The following is a 27,121-nucleotide window of genomic DNA, read 5'->3' on the forward strand; positions in this document are numbered from 1 at the left end:
TTCCCCTCTCACCCTAAACTATGCCCTCTCCTTCAGGACACCCTCCACCCCAGGGTAAAGACCTTGTCTATTCACCCAATCGATGCCCCTCATGATTTTACATGGTGATCTCTAATATCACCTCTTGGCTTCCAACACTCCAGGGATTTACCCCAGCCTATTCAGCCTCTCCCTACAGTTCAAACCCTCAAAGCCTAGCAACATCCTTTTCCATTGAGAGCTCGGAATGAAAGGTTTGAAGCGCAATCAAGAATTTTTTTCATTATAAATTCCATTAAATTGTAACTCAAACTATTCTTACAACAAGATTCACTTATCCATTCTGAAAGTGTTATTGTCAAAAGTACCAATCATCTTTTTCTCTTTACTAGTGCGGACAAACTTGCTATGCATTGCCACTAGTTGCTACATTTACCTCAAACTTCAATTGTTATAAACTCATACAGATTTAAAATTCAATCGACGTTTAACACAAATTTTTTGATAACCTATTTTAGCTTTGGACACTACTGGAATAAACACCTTTGTTTTTTAAAGAAACTTGAACATCTTCGTACAATGCAGAAAACAAAAGCTAAAATGCTACAGTTGCAACTTGTAGACATTTCTTCTTTACTAAGAAGCCAAACAAGAATCCAGAAGACTTTCTTGACAACTATCTAGAACAGAGAAATTAGTCCTGTATCATGTTAGTGTATTTAGAATGTTGAACTTATAGCTTTGATTTCTGACTTTGTTATCTTAAATACTGTATGGAAAACTATTCAGCTCGGAGTTACCCAATCTATCAACTGCCACGAAAACGGTCAGTCTCAACCTTTGGAGTTATCAGCAAAAAGTATTGAATTTAGGCCATTACATAATATGTAATTAAATAACATGGAATTGTCCCCATCTAAGGTAGCTCATGTTTCAAACAAATTAAAGAAAATACCACAGAGCTTCAAAGTAGATGCTAACATCTAATTAGCCTACCAGAAATGACAATTTTCAGTTTTTGGAGTATCCATCAGAAGTTGCTTTAATGATTACAATATTGTTATGCCATTTCTAGCTGTCATAATCCAGTCAAGTAAGCCTAGATTCAGCCAAGTAGATAAGACTAGAAAGTTATTTTCAGCAAAAACCACTTCATTTAATCATTTTCGTTAAATGTAACTTATATGTTATTACCAGATTATTTCAAGGAGCTCTAAACGAGGCTTAGGCAAGCATTTTACTTGTACTGACCTACCAATTTTCAAAGAATTACATGAGCAATACTTCAAATGATAGCCAACCAGATTATGCAGCTGAACTCTTTAAACCTGAGCTACTAACAGCTCTTAAAAATGGACAACAATTCAAAGTAACCTTCCATTATTTATGGACTACAATTGCTTCCATGAAATCAAACAGGATACCCAAACAAATATCTGTAGAATGTCACATCAACTCGAAGAGGTGAACCAGGTGCCTTATTGAAACCACATTTCCACTTTATTAGTTGAGGAATGCAGCAACAGCTAATGTACCAAAGCTTCAAACCTCAAGTTATATTAGTAGTATTTTTTGCATGTTTTATTCTAAGTTGGGCATGAATTCTTAGCATAATTTAACTTTGATTCATGCTGTAATAATAAAAGTATCATCCAAATGCAAAAAGTTATTGGCAGCTGCATGGGTCTTAAACGACACATTCCATAAATCAATCTAATCTGGGCAATTGGAAACTGAACTTAAATAGAGGATGGTCTCCACACACATTGCTACAAATGAGCTCAAGTCTTAACAATGCAGAATAGCAGATTCTCTTAGCAAATATAAGGAGGCGAAAGACATTTTTTGTCTTTGAGATTAGGTAGACTGTTAACACAAATCAGTACAATGTCTAAAACAAATATAGAAAAAACTAGAATTGAATGGTATTTTTTAAGGGACACTGATCAATGACACATTTAGTTTATTCTTCTAGATTGTAGCAGCACCTTCATGTAGAGAAGTTCAATTTTTTTAAAATCTTGACATTTCTCTCTGTCTTGTTTCTTTATATCACATGCTGTTAAAATTTCCCACTCACCTCTGCTTCAAGAGCAGATTCATGCTGAGCTGTGATTTGCCAAGCTCTCCAAAAACAATGCACCTGCTCTTCATATGTAAGCCTGATCAGAAATTTTAACAAGATATACAAATCTAAATATATCACCGTAGAATGAAATCCTATCCCTCAAATGCACTTTTTGGTGACATTGCTGAATAGAAAGTAATAGATTTCCCTGTTCCTTAAACTGCCCATAATTTGAATTAAGAGACAATTTTAACTATTGTACAAATTGAGCTGTAATGCAATGAAAAGAGAAACTAGGGAAAACAAAACGGAATATCTAATTGAAATATTCACCTTGATTACATATATTGCATCGTATCTTTGAAACAAATGTCCACAAACATGGCAATGTTGATTGCTGCAGATGAAGCAGCTTGCATGAAACATTTCCTTCGATCAGTAATACTCTTCTGAAAATAACTGTATCAAAACTTTATAAGGCAGAGTTTAATCTTATTCTGAAAGCTGCAGAGATCCCCATTAGCCACCAGCTAGCGTCCATTTCTGATAAGCCAGAAATTAGATTTTCTTGATAAGGCTTTTCACTCTTACACTGAATGAATAACTGCATCAGTAACTTTCTTTCAGACTCAGCAAATAAAATAAATCAGAAGCTCGGGTTAAATACATACACAACTATCACTTGACTTCGAATATACAAAGATTTATTCAGATCTGTAAACTTGACAAACTTATCAAAATATCCAAACCAATATTAAAGTATATAACATATGTCAAATGATGGAACAATTATGATCTTGAAAGCATGTCAAGAGTTAAAATTTCTTTGCAAAAACACAGATGTAATTCTTAAAAGGAGCAAGGTAGGTTAGAAATCTGGCTAATATAAAGTCATGTAAAGACAATATACCATTTGTCTACAAATTCTGACATACATAAGCTCTTTTGATTGATAAAGGATTATTAGACAAATGTGGTCACTCATTTAATTCATTGTTTATTGATGAACACAGTCTAGTAATATTCATTTTCAACTCAGTTTAGAGAGGTTTTCTCTATAAACTTTTAAAATCGGTCAAAGAAACCAGCTTTCTTTTAGACTGGAGATGTACTGTGCTCAGTAAATATTCAAATCAGCACAAAATGAGGAGCAAACTGGCAACACCACTAATATACTTTCCAGTCTTCCAAATTGCACCTCAAATTGCTTGCACAGTCAGAATGGCAGAATGGTTACTAACTTAAATTTTCTTTTATATAATTGCAATCTTAATCGCCAAACACACGTCTTAAACTGTACCAGCTCAGTTATCTTTTTCACCTGTGCAACATGGGGATCTGTTTTTTTGTGGAGACCAAGGGAACAAAATTGGACATTGGGTGCAAAACAACTGGTCTTAAATTAGTTTTCCATAATACTGTTCAGACATACTGCAGAGGCTGGAATTGTTTAGTTCCACTGTTCATTGTTCAGTTCCACTGATGACTAGAACTGGATATCATGTGGCATATTGCAGGCAACAAAAGAAAGTCCAGCTTTTGGGTCCCTGTTCTTATTGAATTATACCCCCTTTGGCAAAGGTTTCATCATTAATTATTTTCTGGCTATCCACTAAAATTAAAACTACTGTATATTGCATGAATTCCTTACACTTATTTAAATAAAGTAGTTCAACTTACCTGATTAATGATTCTAGAATTGCTGGACAGGGACCTTTCTGGAACTCCAACTCCTTATAATGTAAGGCTTTGGCATAAGCACGACATTTGGCTGCTCTTTCTCCAAGGAGGACAATGCCATTATCATCTCTCAGTGGTAGAGGGCCCTGATAGAAATTAAGGAGTTAGCTATTTGTTGGCCAAGTAGTTTATTCAAATGTTTTGGCACATGTTTGAATGTATCAAGCTGACAAATAAGGCAACAGTAACAACAAACACAATATTTTACATTTTGCACATAGAGTATCTGCCTCAACCCCCAAAGGGGTGAATTTCCTGCAGCATATTGTATACATAGAAATGTAACAAATAAATAATCCCATTTGAAATAAATACTGAAAGAAATAATTTGCAATTTTTCGGTGTCACTTGGCATGACAAAATTTTAAATACAAAAGATTAAAGGATAATCTCAAGGTGTTAAAGATATCAAATAAATTGGGTTCGGGTAGGCAGAGAGAAACTAATTGCCCTGATTGCGGAGTCCAGAATGAAGAACATAAACTTAAAATTAAAGCTCAATTGTTCATGCTGGGATAATGTCCAAAAACACTTCTTCACAGAGAAGAACTGAAATGGAGAACTTTCTTCCAAAACATCTGTTCACTCTCGGTCAGGTGAAAACTTCAAAACTGAGATTGACAGATTTTTTTGGGGGGGGGGAAATGGTGTTGGAGTTAAGCTACAGATTAGCCATGATCTACCTGACCACTCGAACAGTCAGAGGAACTGAAAAGCCAGCTTGTTTCTGAGTTTCAACTCATCTGTGCTTTTTAAGCAGAGATTTGCCTGCTGCTGGGGCAGAACTACAGCTCTGTCAGTAGCCTTATCTACTCCTATTAGGTCTCTAGACTATATTAGTGACTATTTTCTACCACTAAATTATCTCTATTACACAATCACTATCCATATTTCTAGTTCCACCAAATACAAAACAAGGAGAAAGGCAGTTTACAAAATAGACAAAGACAGACAGTGAAAAATAGACGATGTAGACGCTAGCAGAAAAATAAGGGTTAAGGGGGAGAGGGACACACAAAAGGTGGGCAACTAGAACAGAGAAGAGAAAATGACAGACAGAAAGATGGCGAGGAAGAGAAATAGAAGATGGAGGAGGGAAACAGAAATACTAAAAGGGAGAGAAAACAGTTCAAAGATGAAGGCAAAGTGTTAGGTGAAACAAGTAAAGAGTAAGAAGATGACAATTTATTTCAAGCTCTTCAGTTATGCATTGCAGAAACACAATCCACTTGGAGCAGTTAGAAATTGGTCAAGCTCAATTAATTTTAATCCCTTTTCAAAAAGCAAATCTGACAAATAAATTTTGATAAACTTTGTCGTGATAGATCGTAGTCAGACCTCAAGGTAAAAGGTGACTGCTTCAAGTTCAATAATCCAATTCTCTTAAAATTTTTATGTATGCGAGGGAAACATTCTACAGTAAGATAGTTGGATCTTAAAAACTCACTGCAAATATGTTTAACATTTTCTTAATATAGAAGCATAGCTCAAAGGAACAGAAAAACCAAATTTATTGATGCTCAAAGAAAACATTAAAAGTACCAACAGAGGAGTAGGCCTTTACATCATTGTTTTCAAGCTGGTTCAAACTTTTACATCATTGTTTTCAAGCTGTTTCAAACTTTTTACCTCATTGCACATACCTTTGTTTGAGCTGAGACAATAAAACATAGACCAGGATAGTAAAAAGAACTTTATTAGCACATGTAATAAAATTTCAGTCAGTCAGTCACTCTGCTCTACCAAATTCCCTCATGATGGCCATGGTTTCAGTAACCTCAGTTGGGCCACCATTTGTAGGTTAAATTGATAGCTAAAGTCGTTTTAGCGTAAAAGAGGTGCTGCTGACTTTCAGCTATACTTGTGTTCAGTCAGGTCATACAGGTAGTTCTTCTTAAAAAGTGGTTGCATTCTTGCACAGCCCCACATTATAGAAAAATCATAACTTTAGAAAGACCGCTTAAAGTGTTGGCAATGTAATCATGTTATGGCCAACACAGGTTTTAAAAGTTCATGCTTTAGAAACAGTGTCTCCAATTTGTCAATTGCATTACAGCAAATTTGTTTTAACAAAAACTGCATTGTCACAGAACGACCTGTCCAGGAAATAGCAATAGTAGGTGGTTTCGCCTTTGAATTTACTCAGCCAGTTAATATGATAACGGCTGATCATCTGACTGAGGACCCTGCTCCCACTTTATTTCAGTATCCTTTGATTCATTTAACAATAAAAACTACATCTAATTCTTTCTTGAAAAATTTCAATGTTTTGGCCTCAACTGCTTTCTGTGGCAGAGACATTCACAGGCTCACCACACTGGCTGAATAAATTTCTCCTCACCTCAGTCCTAAATGGCCCTAGACTGTGACCCCTGGCTCTGGACCCCAGAGACCCCATCCCAGGAATCAGTCTGGTAAATCTTTGCTGCACTCCAACTACAACCAGAACATCCTTACTCAGATAAGGAGACCAAAACAGCACACATTATTTCAGGTGTGGATTTCGCGAAGACCCTGTACAATTGCAGCAAAACATTCCTGCTCCTGTAGTCAGACATTCTCACTAAGATGACCAAGATACCATTTGTCTTTTTACTGCCTGCTACCCTGCACACTTTCTTTCAGTGACTGGTGTACAAGGACACTCAAGTCTCATTGCATCTCACTCTCTCTTAAGCAATTCCCAATCCAATGATAATCCGCCTTCATGTTTTTTCTACAAAAAGGAAGATCCTCATATTTATGCACATTATAGTTCACCTGCCATTCATTTGCCCACTCACTCATCTGTCTGAAACATACTGAAGCATTTTTGCATCCTTGTTACAATTACCCTCCCACCAACACTTCCACTTCTAATTGCATAATTAGTTCTCCACTTCAGCAGCACGTTTCTAATAAAAAGCGATTAGAGAATGGTGTAGAGGATAAGGTAGGAAGCAAACAAAGCATTAAGAACAACTTCCTATGTAGAAAATACTTACTGTAGCAAAGTATCTCAAGGACGTTCACAAGAGTATTACTGATCAAAATTTGAATGATCCCATGGCAACAAGCATTACATTAGAATGCAGGAGAGCGAGAGAATGAGTGAGTGAGAGAACAACCGAACGAGCGAGACAGAAAAGGGTGAGAAAGGCAGCAAGGAAGGGAGAGGGCAAGAGATAGGGGGAGGGGGGGTGAGAGTCAGAGGGAGGCAGAAATGGGGGAGAGGAGACAGATAGAGAAAGAAAAAAGAGAAAGAAAGAGATGAGAGACAGAGACAGCGATGGAAGGGGGGGGAGATAGAGGTAGCACGGGGGGGGGGGGTAAACAGACAGAGCATGTTCAACAATTTTCATAAAAGTCAACACCTTCAGAACTTGACACTATCAAATTTAGCCTCTTTTTTCACCTTGTCACTGTGCTCCATGAACTCTGCAAGATTCAAAAGAGTCTGGGTGACCTCGGCGATGTCTTGAGAAGTCAGAGCCTGCTCAATACTTCTGATCAATTCATCTTGCTGTGCTTCATGCAGTTCTGACCAACAGGATAGGAAAGCTGCATTAAACAAGTCTCTGCATGAAAGAGAAAATTAAACAAGTTTTAGAAAATGAAAAGAAAAACAAATTATTCATATGTCAAAATATGGAAGAAACTTTAGTTATAGAATGCATATTCATTCAGAATAAAGGACAACTCAAAAATTCAATGTGCTTTTGTTCAAGCAGATTTATTTATGTCACCTCATTTTGATGACTGAGTTCTGCATCCATTGATACTTTCTCAAAAGGCAATTGTTCAACATGAGCCTAAACAAATGCTAGGAAATTATTCAGCGATTGACGGGGGCTTCACAGTCAGGCCTGATCTAGTTTTCACTTCATTTCTGCCTATTACAAGGAAGGTTAAAGCAGTTAAAGAAAAATATAAATTGGATTTGAATTTAGTTATCTCATCATGTGGGGTAAACAGAATGACCCTGAGCAGAGAGAAAGAACACTAATTTAATTCAGCTTGGATCGCAACTTGCAACTGCAAGCCTTTGAGTTGAGTGTTTGTGTAAAAAGGAGGAAATATTGAAAATTTTTTAAAATCCACATTAGTAAACCTATAAAAGTGCTCAACACCATTTAATTACAATTTAATATGGTGGTTGTTATGTATGCTAATACATCCCATATCTTGCATTTATTACTGCTTCATTCAAGCAATTTTGTCAAAGATATGCCACTTATGTAAGACAAGCATCAATATTACACAGCTCTTGCCCATGAAAGTTCCCTTATACTGGCAGTTGCTCACAAATATTTTTCTGTCGGTTCATTCTTAGTTTAATTAACACTTTCATTTCAACTGCTGTTCTGTTCATTTAGCACTGGGATGTTTCAATGGCAAACCTCCTTCCCAACACTTATCTTGGCTATCACTAGCAGAGCTGATTGTACACAGACAGCAGCAAAAGTCTGGGACTAATTAGACTGCCCACCTTCTTGGCTGAAGATGGTGTCCCAGATGAACATCACAGAAGGCAAAGGAAGGATGGAAACTTAAAATGCGAGGTGCTGCATTTTGGGAAAGCAAATCTGAGCAGGATTTATACACTTAATGGTAAAGTCCTAGAGAGTATTGCTAAACAAAGAGACCTTAGAGTGCAGGTTCATAGCTTCTTGAAAGTAGAGTCACAGGTGGATAGGATAGTGAAGAAGGTGCTTGTATGCTTTCCTTAATTGGTCAGAGCATTGAGTACAGGAGGTAGGACATCACGTTGTGGCTGTACAGGACATTGGTTCAGTCACTTTTGGAATATTGTGTACAATTCTGGTCTCCTTCCTATCGGAAGGATGTTTTGAAGCTTGAAAGGGTTCAGGAAAGATTTACAAGGATGTTGCAGTGTTGGAGGATTTGAGCTATAGGGAGAGGCTGAATAGGCTTGGGCTGTTTTCCCTGGAGCATGAAGGCTGAAGGGTGACCTTATAGAGGTTTATAAAGTCATGGGGGCATGGATAGGATAAATAGATAAAGTATTTTCCTTGAGGTGGGGGAGTCCAGAACTAGAGGTCATAGTTTTAGGGTGAGAGGGGAAAGATATAAAAGGGACCAAAGGGGCACCTTTTGCATACAGAGGGTGGTATGTATATGGAATGAGCTGCAATCAGAAGTGGTGGAGGCTGGTACAATTGCAACATTTAAAAGGCATCTGGATGGGTATATGAATAGGAAGGGTTTAGAGGGATATAGGGACTAGATTAGTTTGGGATATCTATTCGGCACGGATGAGTTAGACCGATGGGTCTGTTTCTGTGCTGTACATCTCTATGACTCAAAGCGAAACAAAAGCAGTTGTGAATTTTTTTCCCAAGATCCCTCAAAAACCTCTCCTAGCTTCTAACTGCCAAGAATCAAAGATTCAGAATTCAAATTTGAACAAATCAGACACACCACTTTGTTGAACAAATGTTCAACAGCACTTTATCCTGCAAAGAGGTCTGCTGGCAGGGGTGGCATTTGTGGGAGGACTGAAATTAAGTGAATTCCTTTAAGTCTCTAGCATTCTTCATATGTCAGTACAGACGTTCATTACAATCATACTGCCAGTTCAATACAATCACTGATTGACTTATATATTGATCATAAACTTATTTTTAGTAAATTACCACAAAATATTAAGCTGGAAATTTTACCTAGCTAAAGGATTATAGGCCTGAGCTAGAGACCAACATGAGCGGAGTGCAGGTGATGGGGATTCTTTAAGCAGTTCCACACTTAATCGCCTCAGCCATTCCATCCAGTCATCTTTAGAAACTCTTCTGGCAGCTCCCCAAGCCTGAAACGCAAATCAAAATTCATACAATTGTTCCTTTGTGACTTTTTCTGGAACAGTTCATTGCACAAAGTCCAGTAACATTACCAGAGGTAATTCAAGCATGAATGAAGTTACTCATTACCATAGTGCTACTAAAATATCTGAGGTTTATGAAGGAAACAGCCTTCATAATCAATTTCAGGTATCAAAAAATTTAAAATAAAAGCATTCATGCCCGTCTTATACTACTGAACAAGGTAGAATGTGCTATGCAATCATCTATTAATATCATGAACAGTACTTTCTAAACTTAACCACAATCATTTTCATTTCAAATGAATGACAGAACATCATACAAAAACCAATGTGGCATTCTAATAAATTAGCTCATTCAAATAACTACTTCTATTCATTTTTATTGCTGAACTACTGATATAAAAACAGACAATGCTGGACAAACGTAATTGTTCAGCCAGCATCTACGGAAATGATCAAAATTACCATTTCCAAGTGATGACTTTGAATCAGAAAAAAATAGAATTGAAGCAGATTTTAAATAAGCCTGGCAGTGATGCTGGCAATGGTGTTGTAAGTAAGAGAGAAAAAAAGGGACAACCTGCAATAGTGTGGAAGACAAGAAATAAATAGCAAAGAGGACAGAAGTGAAGAATAAAAGGTGATAATGGAAACAGTGAAAAACAACTTAAAGATCATGTGGAGGAGGTGAAAGCTGTTGTCCAAAAAATTAGAGCCAGAGGTACTGATCTGAAATTGTTAAAGCCATTTTTGAGGAAAGGTTGTAAAAGAACTAAAGAGGAATTTCCTCCAATTTACGTTGAGTTTCTCTGAATCAATGTAGAAGACCAAGGGTTTAACACAAGTGGAGATTTATAATGACAGGAAACTAAGGATACTGAAAAGAAACGTTTGGCAAAGCAATCCAAGATTTGGGGCGGCACGGTGGTTCAGCAGTTGGCACTGTTGCCTCACAGCACCAGGGTCCTAGGTTCAGTTCTAGCCTCGGATGACCGTCTGTGTGGAGTTTGCACATTCTCCCAGTGGGTTTCCTCCGAGTGCTCCAGTTTCCTCCCACAGTCCAAAGATATGCAAGTCAAGTGAATTGGCCATGCTAAACTGCCCACAGTGTTAGGTGCATCTGTCAGAGGGAAACGGGTCTGGGTGGGTTACTCTTTGGAGGGTCAGTGTGGACTAGTTAGCCTGAAGGGCCTGTTTCCACTCTAGGGAATCTAATCTAATCTATGTCTGGACTTCCCAATGTATTGTAGACTGCATTGTGAACAGCAAAGTTGAAAGTACAATAAATAAATTACTGCTTAATATGGCAGGAATATTTGGTCCCTTAGTAGAGCTGATAAAAGGGCAAGTGTTGCATTTCTTACACTTGCATGATAAGGTGCTGTGGTATAAAGTGGATCAGAGTGGTATAAAGGGGCAAATGTTCCAATTAGAATGCTGAATGCAAATGAAGGTAAGATCTGTTTTTTTTTACTGATTCACAGGATGAGGGCGTCTCTGTTTAGGCACCATTTATTGCTCAGAGGACAGTTAAGATTCAATCACATTGCTGTAGGTTGGAGTCACATGTAGGCCAGACCGGGTAAGGATGTCAGTAAAGGATAGTGAACCAGATGGGTTTCTCCAACAATCAACAATGGATTCATGGTCATCATTAGACTTTTCATTCCACATATTGATTGAATTCATATTCCACCATCAGGCGTGGCAGGAATCGAACCCGTGTCTCCAGAACATTATCTGGCTGTTCGGTCTTAACTATCTGCAATAATACCACTAGGCAACTTCCTCCTCTAGGAGGGCAGGGCGGCATCATGTTAGAGGTGGCAACAATTGCAAAGAGTAATTCAATGAATGTATTTCTTTAAAATTCAAGCATTGATTGAATGCATCATTATCAAAGCCAGAATTTGTAGCACATTCTTACTTATTTTGAAATAGTGATGGCAATTTGCATTCTTGAGCCTCTGCTGTCTGTGAGATATAGGTACATCTACAATGTAATAATATTAGGGAGGGATTTTGAGGATTTAGACCCACTGACAGTGAAGAATTGGTGGTATAAATTCTCATTGTGGCTTTAAGGGAGCTCCCTTGTTCTTCTAGGGAATTGAGATTATGGGCTTGGAAGGTGCTGTCAAGAAGGCCTGGTGAGTTGCTGGATTTATGACTGCCAGCATGTGATGCCAACATTTCTGTCTCAGGCCTGCCAATGACCCAGCAGAGCTCAACACCTCATCTTCTACTAGGGGGCCTTATCGAGTTGAACAATGTTAGTGCAGACCACTTGCTTTGATGCCTACCAGCCACCCAACACACCAGGTACTATCATGAAATGTGTTGCTTTCAGTGCAGCCAACCTATCTTCATCTACGTATAGTCTCCATTATCACCTACCTTCTCTTCTTCCCTGGCTTACTATCAACAATCCCATGGTCTACCGAAATTTTTTTAAAACTCTGTCTCTGGAATCCCTGTCTACCTACCCACTCACTCCTACCCCTTTACACTCCCTGTCATCAGCATAAACACCAGCTTTTCCTAGCTGCTCAGTTCTAAGAAAGGGCCACCGGACTCTACATTAACACCGCTTTCTCTTCAGATTCTGCCAGATCTGTTGTGTCTCTCCAGAAATTTCTGTCTTTGTTTGTTTCAGATCTCCAGTACCCACAGTTCTTTGTTTTATTTCAATATATAATAGACACATTGGTTCCATAGACTCAGATCCCAATTCAGCAACATTGAAGAAGTTCTCTTTTAAATCAACCTGTTTAGAAATGTTACGACACCCCTGACAAGGTGAAACTTGAACCCAGAACTTCTCGTCCAGAGGTAGAAATACCATCACTGCACCACAAAAATCCTCGCAACATGGTTGAATTACATCAGATTCAATTACTAATGGAGAAAGTGAGGTCTGCAGATGCTGGAGATCAGAGCTGAAAATGTGTTGCTGGAAAAGCGCAGCAGGTCAGGCAGCATCCAAGGAACAGGATGCTGCCTGATCTGCTGCGCTTTTCCAGCAACATATTTTCAGCTCAATTACTAATGGTTAACACACAAGTTGTTAACCTTGTGGTATTGTTGCATTGCAACATTTGCATCAAGACATCTTTGCCTTGGCAATAACAGTATATTACAATTCCAAACTAGTTCTCACAATGACACAACTTTGACATTTCATTCAACAGTAACATTAATGCTGTTAAAGCACCCAGCAGTGCAGAGAAACTTACAAACCAGGAGCAGGAGTAGGCCATTTAACCTTTCGAGTCTGCTCTATGATTCAATAGGATCATGGTGGATCCTCTACCTTAATGCCATATCCCTACATTCTCACTCTCACCCCGTGATCCCTTTAAAATTTAGAAATGTATCTATCTTATGTTATATAGAGTGACTTGGCCTCTACAGTCTTCTGCGGTAGAGCATTCCACAGGTTCACTACACTTTCAGAGACATTTTTTCCTCATCTCAGTCCTAAATGGTCTACCCCAAAATCTGATTCCTGAAGAAGGGCTCATGCCTGAAACGTCGACTCTCCTGCTCCTTGGATGCTGCCTGGCCTGCTGCGCTTTTCCAGCAACACATTTTCAGGTCCAACCCATAATCTGAATCTCGACATCTAGTTCTAGTTTTGCCATACAAGGAAATCATCCTCTCTGCATCTCGTTTGTCCAGCCTGTTAGAATTGTATATGTTTTAATCAGATCCCCTCTCATTATTCTAAACTGTAGCAAATATACGTCTACTCAAACCAATTTCTCTTCACGGGAAAGTCCTGCCATCCATGGTATCAGCCTAATGAATTGGCACTGTCCTCCCTCAATGGCAAATATGTCATTTCTTAGAAGGGAGAAATGTGTGGGCGGCATGGTGGCACAGTAGTTAGCACTGCTGCCTCACAGCACCTGAGCCCCGGGTTCAATTCCCGCCTCAGGCCCTATATAACTTCAGCAAAACATCCCTATTTGGGATCTCAAATCTTTTTGCAATAAAGGCCAATCTACTATTTGACTTCCTAACTGCTTGCTGCAACTGCCTATTTACTTTCATTGATTGGTGTACGACTACATACAGGTACCTTTAACATCCACACTTCCCAACAAATTATCATCTAAATAATTCTCTTCTTTTTGATTTTCACACTGAAGTGCATAACTTGACATATAGCCATGGTGTACTGACCATTGCTGAAAATGTATTGCTGGAAAAGCGCAGCAGGTCAGGCAGCATCCAAGGAACAGGAGATTCAACGTTTCGGGCATAAGCCCTTCATCAGGAATGAGGAAAGTGTGTCCAGCAGGCTAAGTTAAAAGGTAGGGAGGAGGGGCGATGGAGATGTGATAGGTGGAAGGAGGTCAAGGTGAGGGTGATAGGCCGGAGTGGGGTGGGGGCGGAGAGGTCAGGAAGAAGATTGCAGGTTAGGAGGGCGGTGCTGAGTTCGAGGGAATTGACTGAGACAAGTTGGGGGGAGGAGAAATGAGGAAACTGGAGAAATCTGAGTTCATCCCTTGTGGTTGGAGGGTTCCCAGGCGGAAGATGAGGCGCTCTTCCTCTAACCGTCGTGTTGTTATGGAGGAGTCCAAGGACCTGCGTGTCCTTGGTGGAGTGGGAGGGGGGAGTTAAAGTGTTGAGCCACGGGGTGGTTGGGTTGGTTGGTCCGGGTGTCCCAGAGGTGTTCTCTGAAGCGTTCCGCAAGTAGGCGGCCTGTCTCCCCAATGTAGAGGAGGCCACATCGGGTGCAGCGGATGCAATAGATGATGTGTGTGGAGGTGCAGGTGAATTTGCGGCGGATAGGAAAGGATCCCTTGGGGCCTTGGAGAGAAGTAAGGGAGGTGGTGTGGGCGCAAGTTTTGCATTTCTTGCGGTTGCAGGGGAAGGTGCCGGGAGTGGAGGTTAGGTTGGTGGGGGGGTGTGGACCTGACGAGGGAGTGGTCTTTTCAGAACGCTGATAGGGGAGGGGAGGGAAATATATCCCTGCTGGTGGGGTCCGTTTGGAGGTGGCGGAAATGACGGTGGATGATATGCTGTATATGGAGGTTGGTGGGGTGGTAGGTGAGAACCAGTGGGGTTCTGTCCTGGTGGTGGTTGGAGGGGCGGGGCTCAAGGGTGGAGGAGCGGGAAGTGGAGGAGGAGATGCAGTGGAGGGCATCGTCGATCACGTCTGGGGGGAATCTGCGGTCCTTGAAGAAGGAGGCCATCTGGGCTGTACGGTATTGGAACTGGTCCTCCTGGGAGCAGATGCGGCGGAGACGAAGGAATTGGGAATATGGGATGGCGTTTTTACAGGGGGCAGGGTGGGAGGAGGTGTAGTCCAGGTAGCTGTGGGAGTCAGTCGGTTTATAGTAGATGTACTGACCATTGCCAACAAAAAAGAATCTAACACCCTTGACATTCAATAATCACCCATTATCACCATCCTACTGCAGAAACGCCAGCAATCAGATACTGAGCAGGACTGGTCGTTTAAATACAGTGGCTACAAGAACAGGTCAGAGTCTAGGGGTCCTGCAGCAAATACCTCATCTCTGGACTTTTCTAAGCTTGTTAGACACCTCTACTTGGCACAAATCAGAAGTGTAATAAAACAGTCATTTGCCAACATGAACATAGCACCAACAACATTAAACAAGCCCAAAACCATCCAAGCCAATGCAGTTTGATTGGTACCATAGCCTCAAACACTCACTCCCTTTATACAACATTCAATAAAAGCAGTGTGTACAATATACAAAATACATTGCAGAAATACTCAGGGGTGTCTATGAAGGGTATAATGATCAACTTGTAACCATGGTGATTTCTTTCCAGAGAGAAACTTCCTGGAGAAGTAATGGGGTTTCATTTTTACTAGGCGAGATTTATGTGGGAACAGAATAAAAAGTGATGAGCATTAGGTTTTACTTTAGAAGGTCACAGATAAATATACCTTCTTTTGGTTAGGAGAAATATCAATATCTTAGGGAAAAAACTTTTAGGTTTTCAATTGGCAGGCTTTGCTAAAGTCTTGGCTGAAGCTAAATGTGCAAAACAGTTCCTTATGAGAAAGGGAGATAGTTTAGAACTGTTTAGAATATGTTACCTCAGTGTAAGGAATTAAAATGTTCCAGACCAGAGGTGTTTGGTTAAAACCAGAGAGATTATTTGAAGCTGAGAAATACTCAAGAACGAGGCAATTAGAGTCCAAACCTGAATTGATGCCCAGCTTAGCCAACCCTGTGTGTGTTAGAGAAGGGAATTATCTCTGGTGTTTGAGCCTTTTTAAACGAATGTTTCTGGGATTAATGGTGTTGTTTTTGAAATTGGTAAACTTGTATTATATGTAAATTGCTTGATTATTTCAACTTTATTTTAATTAGTTTGCATAATTCATTTGTCTTATTGTTAAAACTAAATTTGTAGCATCACATTGTGAAACCACCTTTTTAAAACCAAAACAAGCAATCAAGCCACATTTCAGCTTGGATCTGACTTGTCCAATAATAACATCAGCTAGGGTAATAACAACAGTAATACAAATGACAAAAATGTATCCTTCTTAAATAGCTTCAACATAAGATCACCTAATTAATGCCCGCATCAACTTCACAGTGTCGTAAATTTACTTAGATTACTCATATTAAATACTGCACATGTGGGCCTGGAGACTACCAAGAGAATTAGAAAATGTAACAACACTTGATTTACAAGTTGTGAGTCACTTGGTTTTAATATGCTTCCAACATTTGAATTTCAGCATATACATTAGGAATTACTTTAGGAATACAGCATTCTTCAAGCTTCAGGCCATTTTCTCAGCATGAGGTTCAAGGCCATTAATAGCTTCTGAAGAAAAAAATTACTGTAATCTGCAATGTGCTTCAAAACAAGTAGTGGCAAGTAAAAATGAAACAAACCATGTTGTATTCTGAAGTTTCTGTAAAATATCCCTGCAATTAATTTAAATACAATAAATATTGCAAATTATATGCCGTCATTCTAATTATCCTTTCAAATTTAAATGCATTTAATTGACATTCATTCAAGGAATAGTTTGACAACAGAAATATTTCATGTTCAGGTTATTTATAATTGACCCTATATAGTTTGCTCAAAGTAACCAAACATTCCTCAAGACCATAAAACCACAAGAGGTAGAAACAGAAGTAAGCCACTCAACCCATTGGTGGAAAGGCTTTGTCTTATGGAGAGAGGAGGAGAACTTCTTCAAGGTAGGCATCCTTGGAAGAGGCTTAGGAGGAGAATTTCTTCAAGGTCAGGTCCACCATGAGATTATGGCTGATCTGATAATCCTCAACTCCCACTCTCCTGCCTTATACCCATAAGCCATGATTCCCTTCATGATTAGAAATCTGCCGAGCTCAGCCTTAAATATTATCAGCAACCAACCTTGACATCTCTCTGCAGTGAAGAATTTCAAAAATTCACTAGCCTCATCTCTGCCTTAAATATGCATCTCCTTAGAGGAGATTATGCCCTCCAGTCCCAGACTCTTCTACATAGAAACAACTTCTTCATATCTATCTGTCAAGCTCCTTAGGAATTGTTTGTGTTTCAATGAGGTTTCTTCTAATTCTTCTAACCTATGGGAACTGGCCCAACTTATTCAAATCTCTTCTAATAAGAAAATCTCTCCAGACTCACAATCAACTTAGTGAACCTTCTCTAGACTGCCTCCAGTGTCAGTACATCTTCCCTTAGATAAACAGACCAAAATTGTTCACAGTATTCCAGTCATAATTGGATTCGTGCCTTGGATAATTTTAGCAAGACTCCCCATTCTACACTCCATATCCTTTGATATAAAGGCCAACATTCCACTTGCCTTCCCAGTAAGCCGCCCAACTTTGATGCCAGTTTTAGTACTTCATGCATGAGAACCCCAATTATTTCTGTGCTGTATTTTTCTGCTGTCTTTTTTATTTAAATAATATTGAACTCTTCTATTCTTCCTGACAAAGTATATTAACACACATTTTATTCCATCGGCCAAGTTTCTACATATTTCCTGACCTGTTTACAGGTATGGATGTATAAAATTGTAGAAAATTGCCTAGGCCTTTGCATTATCCTAGCTACTTGCTTTCCAACTAGTGATGTGCTATCTGAAAATTCTGCATAGTACATTCATTTTCCTCAACTAAGTTATTAATATTTACTGTAAATCGAGGACACAGCCACTGATCCTCCTTGCACTCCATTAATTAGATTGGCATCCTGAAAATGCCGGGATCAAGATTAGAGTGATGTTGAGAAAGCACAGCAGGCCAGGCAGCATCCGAGGAGCAGGAAAACTTGATGTTTTGGGCAAAAGCCCTTAATCCTGAAAATGCCCCCTATCCACTCCCCACTCCTCTCCCCACCCCCAACTCGCAATTATACTTCATTAGTTAGCCAATACTTTAGGAAATCCAAATATATTACATCTATTGGTTTCCCTTTATCCAACTTGCTAGTCACCTCCTCAAAGAATGGTAATATATTTGTCACATAAAATTTCCCCTTCAAGATGACATGCTGACTTTGCTTAATTATAATATTACCTTGGTGTGCAGCAACTCCTACATGCTGTAGGTGCAACCCATCATCCGACAAGCCATCTCTATCATCTTGAATCAAATTATTAATTAAAATCACTCTCGCTTCCTTGTTGTTTACACTTTATTATGTTATTCCTATAACAAAACAGCAATAGCAATCTTATACCTACCCAGGTATTTTGAAAAGAGAAAAGAAAGGAAAAAGATTGGAGACCTGAACACAACCTGAAGAACTTATTGTCACTTTAAAGATTAGAAATACTCAATCAACAGCTTAATTAAAACAAACACCAAACAAAATCTCTCCTCTTTCCAAAAACTCCTAAAGATGTGTAACTCGTATATTCTATTCTAATTAACACAAGTTCTCAGTCACACTGGGTTGAGCCACTTTTACATGTTCCTAATACAAAGGACCTAGTTGAATCAGTAAATGAGTACAAAGAAACCTTGATTAGCTGAATGAGAGGGGCGGGCACTATTTCATTCGGTTAATCAATTAACTGCCTTTCGTTTGGGGCTCGGAGTTTTTTTTAAGTATGCTTCCTGTTCAGGAAACTAGGCAGTATCACACCATGCACGAACCCCTGCCCCCCCCCAAACCCATCCAACACCGCCCCACCCTCCCCAACTACCCCCAACTCTATCCAACTCCACCCACACTCATCCCAACCCCGCCCGACCCCAGCCCTGTCCAACACCGTCCAAGGCCCCCGCCCGCTGCCTGCCTCCAACACCGCCCCCCACTCACTGCCTGCATCCCAACCTCAACCAACACCCCGCCCACTGCCTGCTCACAACCCCCTCCAACATAGCCCTCTGTCCACGCACCCAACCCCGTCCAACAACGCACCTCCGTCCGCGCCCCCAACCCTTTCCAACACCGCACCTCCGTCCGCGCCCCCAACCCCTTCCAATACCGCACCTCCGTCCGCGCCCCCAACCCCTTCCAACACCGCACCTCCGTCCGCGCCCCCAACCCCGTCCAACACCGCACCTCCGCCTGCGCCCCCAACCCTGTCCAACACCGCACTTCTGTCCACACCCCCAACCCTGTCCAAAACTGTGCACACTCAGACACACACACACACGTACGTTTTACTGCAACTTTTTGACAGGTTCCACTTTTACCGTGTCCAGGGCAATGTTAGAGATTTTTTCTGGGGAAGGGAGGTTTAGGGTGTACCCCTCTGTAGAATTCCAGGGTTAGTGTGGGCAGAGAGGGAGGGCTGGAGGTCAGTTATTTGGAGATGGTGCCTGTTTAATCATTGTAAACAATGAACACGATCGGTGTTGGAAACACGTCTTTGATGTTTTGTTTCTATCGGGACCTTGAGATCTCCTTTGGATAACCTGATATTTGGATAATCGAGGTTCCTCTGAATCCAGCTTTAGCTAGCTCAACTACTAAATTTATAACAGCTGATTTCTCTTTCAACAAACTACAAATTACAAGCTAAATTAGGTTTGCTCATTTTAAAGATTCACACACCTTATCTAAAAAGTGCGCACACTCACTCAAAGTTGATCTGGATTTGCTCACAGAAGACACTAGATCAAAGCTTCAATTATTTTTTAAAATTGCTTGCAATGTACAAGCTTGTGATAAGTGTACCCAAAATTTAATTCAGGAATAAAAAGTCAATGCCCATTGTGTAATACTAAATTCATATTTTCCCACATACTTGGGAAGATGCAAATATATTTTATACTTCATCAATCAATTCTTTAGCCGCGAACAAACCTTCTGCAAGTTGGTAGTGCTGACGTGCAATTTCTTCATCGGGCCAGTTTCCACTGGTCCACTAGACAATGTGTCTCCCTGATTGCCTCGAGATGCCCGGTGCTGAAAAATAATAGGATCTTCCTCTTCTTCAGCTAAGGTGTAACCCTGTTGTGCACAATTGAACACATTTTGAAAGAAAAACAAATCATTATGATGGAAACACACTTTTACTTGATCAGCAAAGTGCTGGATAGTGCATCACAGGATCATACAAGCTCTCTCACACATCTTCTGTCTGTAATCATGTAAATTTCTCATCTGGTCTGGGCTGGAGAGTCTGAGCTATGAGGAAAGATTGGATAGGATGGGGTAGTTTTCCTTAGACCAACAGAAATTGAGAAATAGTCTTACATACCTCGATCAGATACTGAGATGCATTGATAAAATGGATGAGAAGACAATTTTTCCATTAGTAAAGGGATTAATAACCAGGGGGAATAGATTTAAGATAAGAGGTAGAAAGCTAAGAGGACAGTTGAGGACAATTTTTTTCCCCCAGGGAATGGTAGGAATCTGGAATTCGGACTGTGAGTGGTGGTTGCAGAAACTTTTATAGCTTGCATGATCATAATCTCTGCCTCACGAAGCTAGAAAATGGGATCAGTGTAGTCAAACAATGTAGAACATTGCCCAGGTATTTCGTATACATAAAATGGACAAATCCAACTGGCCAATTAGTGACACATCAGTTTACCCTTGATAGTCAATGAAGTCCTGGAGGGTATCATCAACAGCACTTGCTCAGTGACCTTCCAGTGGCTTGGGTTCAGCCAAGGCCACACAGCTCTTGACTTCATTAGTGTTGGTTCAAACATGGACAAAAAATTATAGAAGTGAATTGAAAACATTAACGCAGGAAGCAAAGATAGATTATCATAGAAGATTTTTTAAAAAGTGGGCCTAAAAAGGTCCCAAAGAAAATCTTCTTGTCAGAGGCAGAGGATGTCACAAAATTGTTGAAGGAATATGATGCTATCTTCAAAAAAAAAGAATGTGACTGAAAATTGGTCAGTCATTGATTCAGGTGGAATTAATTACTGAGAAAAGTAATAGTACAAATAGATAGCCCTGTTTAGGTGCTGTGGTCATGTCCCTATCTAGAGACTGGGAGGCCCAGGTTCAAATTCCACCTTCACCAGAGGTGTGTAATAACATTGCTGAACAGGTTAATAAAAAGATAGGTTAAGGAAAAGAAATAGTATAAATAAAGGGCTCCAGTGGTTGCATCCACACCTCTGAGACAGGAGACCTGGGTTTAGGTCTCTCTCTCCTCAGAGGTGCTTCATAATCTCGCTTAGAAAATAAAAAATAAGTACAAACAGCAAAATGTCAAAACTTTTCAAATGGTTATTGTTCACAGGTACCATTTCAGAGGACTGGAGAGTTCCTAATATTATAATATTGTTTGTTAGTAAGGGGAGAGGGATAAACTAAAATAGAGGCCAAGACACCTGACACTCGTGCTGGAGAAGTTATTGGAAACTATCAAGAAATAAAAAGCTTTCACTTGCAAAAGCAGAGTTAACCAAGGTAAGCCATCAAAAGTTAACTGTATTCAATACCATGACTTAATGCTTCGATCAATGTTCTTCACTATCTCAATGAAATATATGATCTTGCATAAACTGTTGTCCATAAAGGATGTATAAAGGCATTCAACAAAAAGAGGGATGCTGTTTGAAGGGTTAGTGCAGCTTCGATGGGCCGAATGGCCGCATTCTGCAGTGTAAGAATTCTATGCCCCCATGAATTCAAGATAACTAAAAAAAAAGGCCTATAAGATGGTGAGGAAAACTTGTTTACACTGAGTGGTCAGGATTTGTGATGCTCTGGCTAAAGATGTAGCGACAGCTGATTGTGTACAAGATATAGAAATGGAAAGGGGCGAATACTTGAACACTTATAGACATTTACATAAAGCATCATCACGTCCAACCAAGATCTTCTTTCACCTCTGGGCATGGATGTCGCTGTCAAATCTGCTTTATTCCTGTTCCTAGTAGCCCAAGAGATGGTTGAGGTGAGCTACATCTTGAACTACTGCCGTCCATGTGCCACGGACCTGCACTGTTATTAAGAGGAGATATCTACCTTGGCTTTGACCCAGCAAATCTGAAGGAACTGCAATACTTTTTCAAGTCTAGATGGTGAGTTGTCCAAAAGGAAACATGCAAGTGGTGATGTATATGCATACTCTTCTCCTTCTAGGTGGAAGTTGTCACGAGATTGGAAAGTACAAAGGAACCTCGATTATCCGAAGGACATGGGGCAGAGAGTATTTCATTCAGTTAATCGAATGCAGGATAACATAGTTAGCCATGCATGAGGACCTTGTGATCTTGTTCAGATATTCAAGGTTCCTCTGCACTGGCTAAGGATTTTTGATCAACTTCTGCAAAAAACATCTTGTAGATAGTAGCAGCAGTATGTACAGAGTGTCAGCAGTGGAGAGAGTAGATGTTTGCAGATGTGCTGCAAATCAAGCAAGCCGTTTTGCCCTGGATGGTGTCAAGCTTCGAGTGTTGTTGGAGCTACACTGATTCACTCCAAAACATTCCTAACCTTTGCCTTGTGGGTGGAAGGCTTTGGGAAGTCAGGAGTGAGTTATTTGCTGCAGTATTCCAAACCTATGACCTGCTATCATAACCATCATATTTATATAGAATCTTAGAGTGCAGTGCAGAAAGAGACCACTCAGTCCATTAGATCTGCACTGACCCTCCCATCCAGACCCAGCTCTCCACCCTATCCCCGCAACCCTTCATTTACCACAGCTAACCCATCTAGTCTACGTATCCTTGGACACTACAGGCAATTTAGCACAAACAACAACTTAACCTGCACATTTTTGGTTTGTGAGAAGATATTCGAACAGCTGATGGAAACCCTCCTGTTCCTCAACTCAAGTCAACTGGATTCAGTCCAAGAACCATTCAGTAAACCTCTTCCATTTATAAATACATCACCCTTAATTTATACAAATTTGTCATCACCTCTTTTACTTTTCTGTCCTTCCTCAAACAAATGTTGATTTGACCAAAATTTATCATCAACAGATTGTTAAATTTGATAAACATCATATTGCACCATTAAATATTTTCATTTTAAATATGGAGTTCAATTACTGTTGAATTCAATGTTTAACAGTCATGTCAGTACCTAAAACTACCAAATAAATATTTCTCCAAAAATAGTATTATTATTGTTACAATTCCTGTAGAGACCATCAAGGTTTAAATGGACATTCAAAATCCTAGTTATCTCCTCAAAGAATGAAACCACACAATTCCACTGTTTAAATCTAACAAATGTTAACATTTGCAAATGCTTGGACAAAATTCAGATTACATTCCACTTGTTAGTGCTCCTCAAGATTTAGAAGTTAAAGTCCTGTTCTTGTGATGCTGGAAAAGCACAGCAGGTCAGGCAGTATCCAAGGAGCAGGAGAATCAATGCTTCAGGCATTAACCGTTCATCAGGAAGAAGGGCTTGACTCCTGATGAAGGTTTTATGCCCAGAACGTCAATTCTCCTGCTCCTCGGATGCTGCCTGACCTGCTGTGCTTTTCCAGCACCACACTTTCAACCTGATCTTCAGCATCGGCAGTCCTCACTTTCTACTACAAAGTTCTGTTTTTGTTTCATTAACATCTGATAGGCAGTAATTATTCTTTTGAGTCTAGCTTCAACAAAGTTGCAGCTATTACATGATGATCTAAAGTAAACGGCAATGGATACCCTCATATTGCTAGATGTTTGCCAAACAGCATATACTAAAAGAATCCATAGTCAAGCAGCATCAGAAGACTCTTGAACTCATCACCAAGTTAATTTTACTGACCCACTGTCATTATCTCAAAGGACTTGTATGTATGCAATTGTAGTTACTAACCAGTTTAACAAATGGAGAGGGATTTGTCAATCAATGGATTAGTATAATTACTGCTGTCAAAAAATTCTTTTAAGTTGTAAAGGGGATCGGCATTTCTCATACAGGTTGACAGTGACTTGGGAAAGTCATTCAAATGTACAAGAACAGGTAGCAAATTCAGCATAAGCTGCATGCAGGGGGTCCTCAATTTATGAATATCTGACTTGCAAACAGGATTCCCCACAGGAGTGCAATTTTAAACATCTGACATCAAGTGGAGGCAATGGCCTAGTGGTATTACTGTTAAACCATTAATCCAAAAACTCAACTAATGCTCTGGGGACCTAAGTTCGAATCCCACAGATGATGGTAGAATTTGAATTCAACTAAAAGGAAAAAAAAATCTGCAATTAGAATCTACTGATGTCCATGAAACAATTGTCGATTATTGGAAAACCATTTTTGATTTGATTTATTGATTTATTTATTGTCATGTTATTTTGTACAAAATAAAGTGAAAAGTGTTGTACAGTGTTGCTGCTCTTTGGTGCCATCTTAAAACAGAATAATAAATCGAAACACAGAATATACAGGCAGCAAAACGAAGAAATAAAGAAAAATGTGTTCAACTTTACAGTTCTTTTTAAGTGGTCCACCATGGGCCAGGCTCACTAATGGGCATCACTAAATCAGTCATCCTCACCTGGTCTGGCCTACTTTCAACTTCTCTGAAAGATGGCCAAGCTAGCCACCTGATTGTATTAATTAGTCTGAGGTCTCATATGGACTGCAGCAATTCAGAAAGACAGCTCACCACAGCCTTCTCAAAGGTAATGAGGAATGGGTAATAAATACCAACTCAGCCAGCAACAAGCATATTCCCACGAATGAATAAAAATATATAAACTAACTTATAAATGGACCCTGTTTGCAACCTGGGAATTACCTGTACATATCATCAGCCATAGAGTTCTGGGATTGTTGATTATTTTCAAAAATCTGTGGGCTAACCCTACCCAATGTTAGACTTGATTGCCATCAAAAGAATTATGTCTTACAGAACTAGAAGCATGTCTTCTTATCAAGTTATTATTGGAAGGTTAATGAGGGTTCCACACTATTTGACATTGACTGGTATAACTCCTCTGGCATCAACTGCATAGTTCCAAATGATTGAACTATATTGTGGAGTACATCCAATAGGTTCGTGAATTTGATACAATGAATATTGAGAAATACAAAGACTAGGCTAAAAGGCATCTTGATAAAAAAGCGTTTGGAGGATCAAATTGAAGATTCATGACCAAGAGAGAAAATGTTTAGATGCCATATGGAAGAGTCCATTCCCAATAATGGGAAAGTTGAATTCAGGAATACATCAAAACAGAAATAAGAAAGTGACAACATGGTACCATGTGACAGCAACTGACAAATTGGGGACACTGTTTCTAAAGTGTGTGTTGGCTGTAACCCGATTACATCGCCAATACTTTAAGCGCTGTTTGTAAAGCGCAATTTTTCTATAACATGGGATTGCACAAGGACACAGCCAGTACGTTACAGAATAACTGACTGTACAGACTTCAGAATCATCAGGATAATAAGCTAATTTTGAGCCTAGATAAGCTAATGAGATGAAAGGAATAACATGTAGTATTGAAAACAAAATATTACTATTGTAGTTTGACAGTTTCAAAATAAACATACCAATGTATCTACACTGACCTTAACAATGCGGCATATTAAAACATCATATCGCTGATGATTTATCCTGTGACGCAACATCACCTTGTTCACCATAGGAATAAATATTTGATACTGAAACATAAATCAGACAGACAGTTATTAGTATCTAAAGATGTCTTTATTTACTAATTACTGCTTCACATTTATTAAATATTACCAGAATCAAAATTGTTATATTTTTAACAAAAAAGACTAAGTACTTTATTGGGATATATTGTCTTACCAATAAACTTTAGAAAATTATGTATAAAAACAGCCTTGGGTTAGTAGTAACATACTTGCTTCGGAGTCAGGGGCTTTTAGGTCCAAATTCACTCCACAACTTAAACTGATACTTATGCTGGAAAATCAAAAGGTACCCTTTTCCAAATAATATTTGAAACAGAAACCATGACAGTCTATTTGGATGCAAAAGAGCACAAAACACTATTTCCAAAGGAGTGCAAGGAGTTCTCTCAGTACTAAAACCAACATTTATCTTTTGTCAAACACAATAATACAAATTATCTAATTGTCACAATGCTGCATGTACAAACTCAATGCATTCAAATTGGCAGGTTCTTTTGCCTACAGGAGAACTGACAGCATATTTCAAAAGTTCATCATTTTGAATCAGATAGGAAGTCTTGGGGTCAACAGAAATGCTGTAAAGACAGACAATTTTACCTTTGTTTATTTACATCACAGAAGAATACAAAAGTAAATTGAACTTTTGTAGTTGGAAAACATAACTTTGGTTTTGAATTGTGGCATGTAAGATTACAACTTGTGCACATTTTAAACCATGAAGCGCGAGAATGTTTACAGGAGAAAAATGGTTTATGAAATATCATTACGAGAGAAAAAAAAAACTTGAATTTATATGTGTCTTACCATATCTACAGAAAGGTCCCAGAATACCTTACACACAATTAATTAAAATGAATGTGGACAGTTACAGGAAGGAGATTATCGAGCTGGAGAGGGTTCAGAACAGATTTGCCAGGATGCTGCCAGGAATGGAAGGTTGGAACCTATCCAAAGGCTGGATAGGTTCGAACCTTTTTCACTGGAGGGTAGAAGGTTGAGAAGTGACCTGAAAAAAGTTTATAAAATAATGAAAGGTATAGACAGAGTTAATGGTAGCATCCCTAGGATGGGGAATTCCAAGACCAGAGGCACATTTTTAAGGTGAAAGGAGAGAGATTTTAAAAAAAGACATGAGGCAAATTTTCTGGACAGAGTGTGGTTTGTGTATGGAATGAAGTTCCTGTGCAAAGTGTTGGATATGGGTACAATTAAACATTTAAAAGACATTTGGATAGATACATGAAGAGGAAAGGCTTGGAGGGATAGGGTCAGTAGCAGGCAGGTGGGACAAGTTTAGCTTGGGATTATGTTCAGCATGGACTGGTTGGACTGAAGGGTCTGTTTCCATGCTATATGACTCTATGACTCACTTGATAATTTTACAGTTATAACCAGAGTAGAAATAGTTACAGTTTAAAAAGAAACTAAAAGTTCAAACAGCTGAGGGGAAATAATGGCTCAGTGGTATTATTGCTGGACTAGAGACTGAGGTTACATTC

General features: G+C 39.3%; 1 protein-coding gene across 7 annotated transcripts in view; it reads right to left on the bottom strand.

Annotated features, from left to right (window-relative positions):
* Window positions 1-27,121, bottom strand: part of mtor (mechanistic target of rapamycin kinase) — a 474,957-nt gene that overhangs the window by 240,140 nt on the left and 207,696 nt on the right. For all 7 annotated transcript variants that reach the window (XM_060852056.1, XM_060852057.1, XM_060852054.1 and 4 more), the window contains 5 exons: window positions 25,533-25,625; window positions 19,896-20,042; window positions 9,451-9,593; window positions 7,182-7,344; window positions 3,728-3,873 (listed from right to left, as the gene is read on the bottom strand). In XM_060852056.1, coding sequence (XP_060708039.1) covers window positions 3,728-3,873; window positions 7,182-7,344; window positions 9,451-9,593; window positions 19,896-20,042; window positions 25,533-25,625 — 692 coding nt within the window. The remainder of the gene's footprint in view (window positions 1-3,727; window positions 3,874-7,181; window positions 7,345-9,450; window positions 9,594-19,895; window positions 20,043-25,532; window positions 25,626-27,121) is intronic.

This window comes from Hemiscyllium ocellatum, chromosome 37 (assembly GCF_020745735.1).
Source record: "Hemiscyllium ocellatum isolate sHemOce1 chromosome 37, sHemOce1.pat.X.cur, whole genome shotgun sequence".
NCBI classification, from domain to species: Eukaryota; Metazoa; Chordata; class Chondrichthyes; order Orectolobiformes; family Hemiscylliidae; genus Hemiscyllium; species Hemiscyllium ocellatum.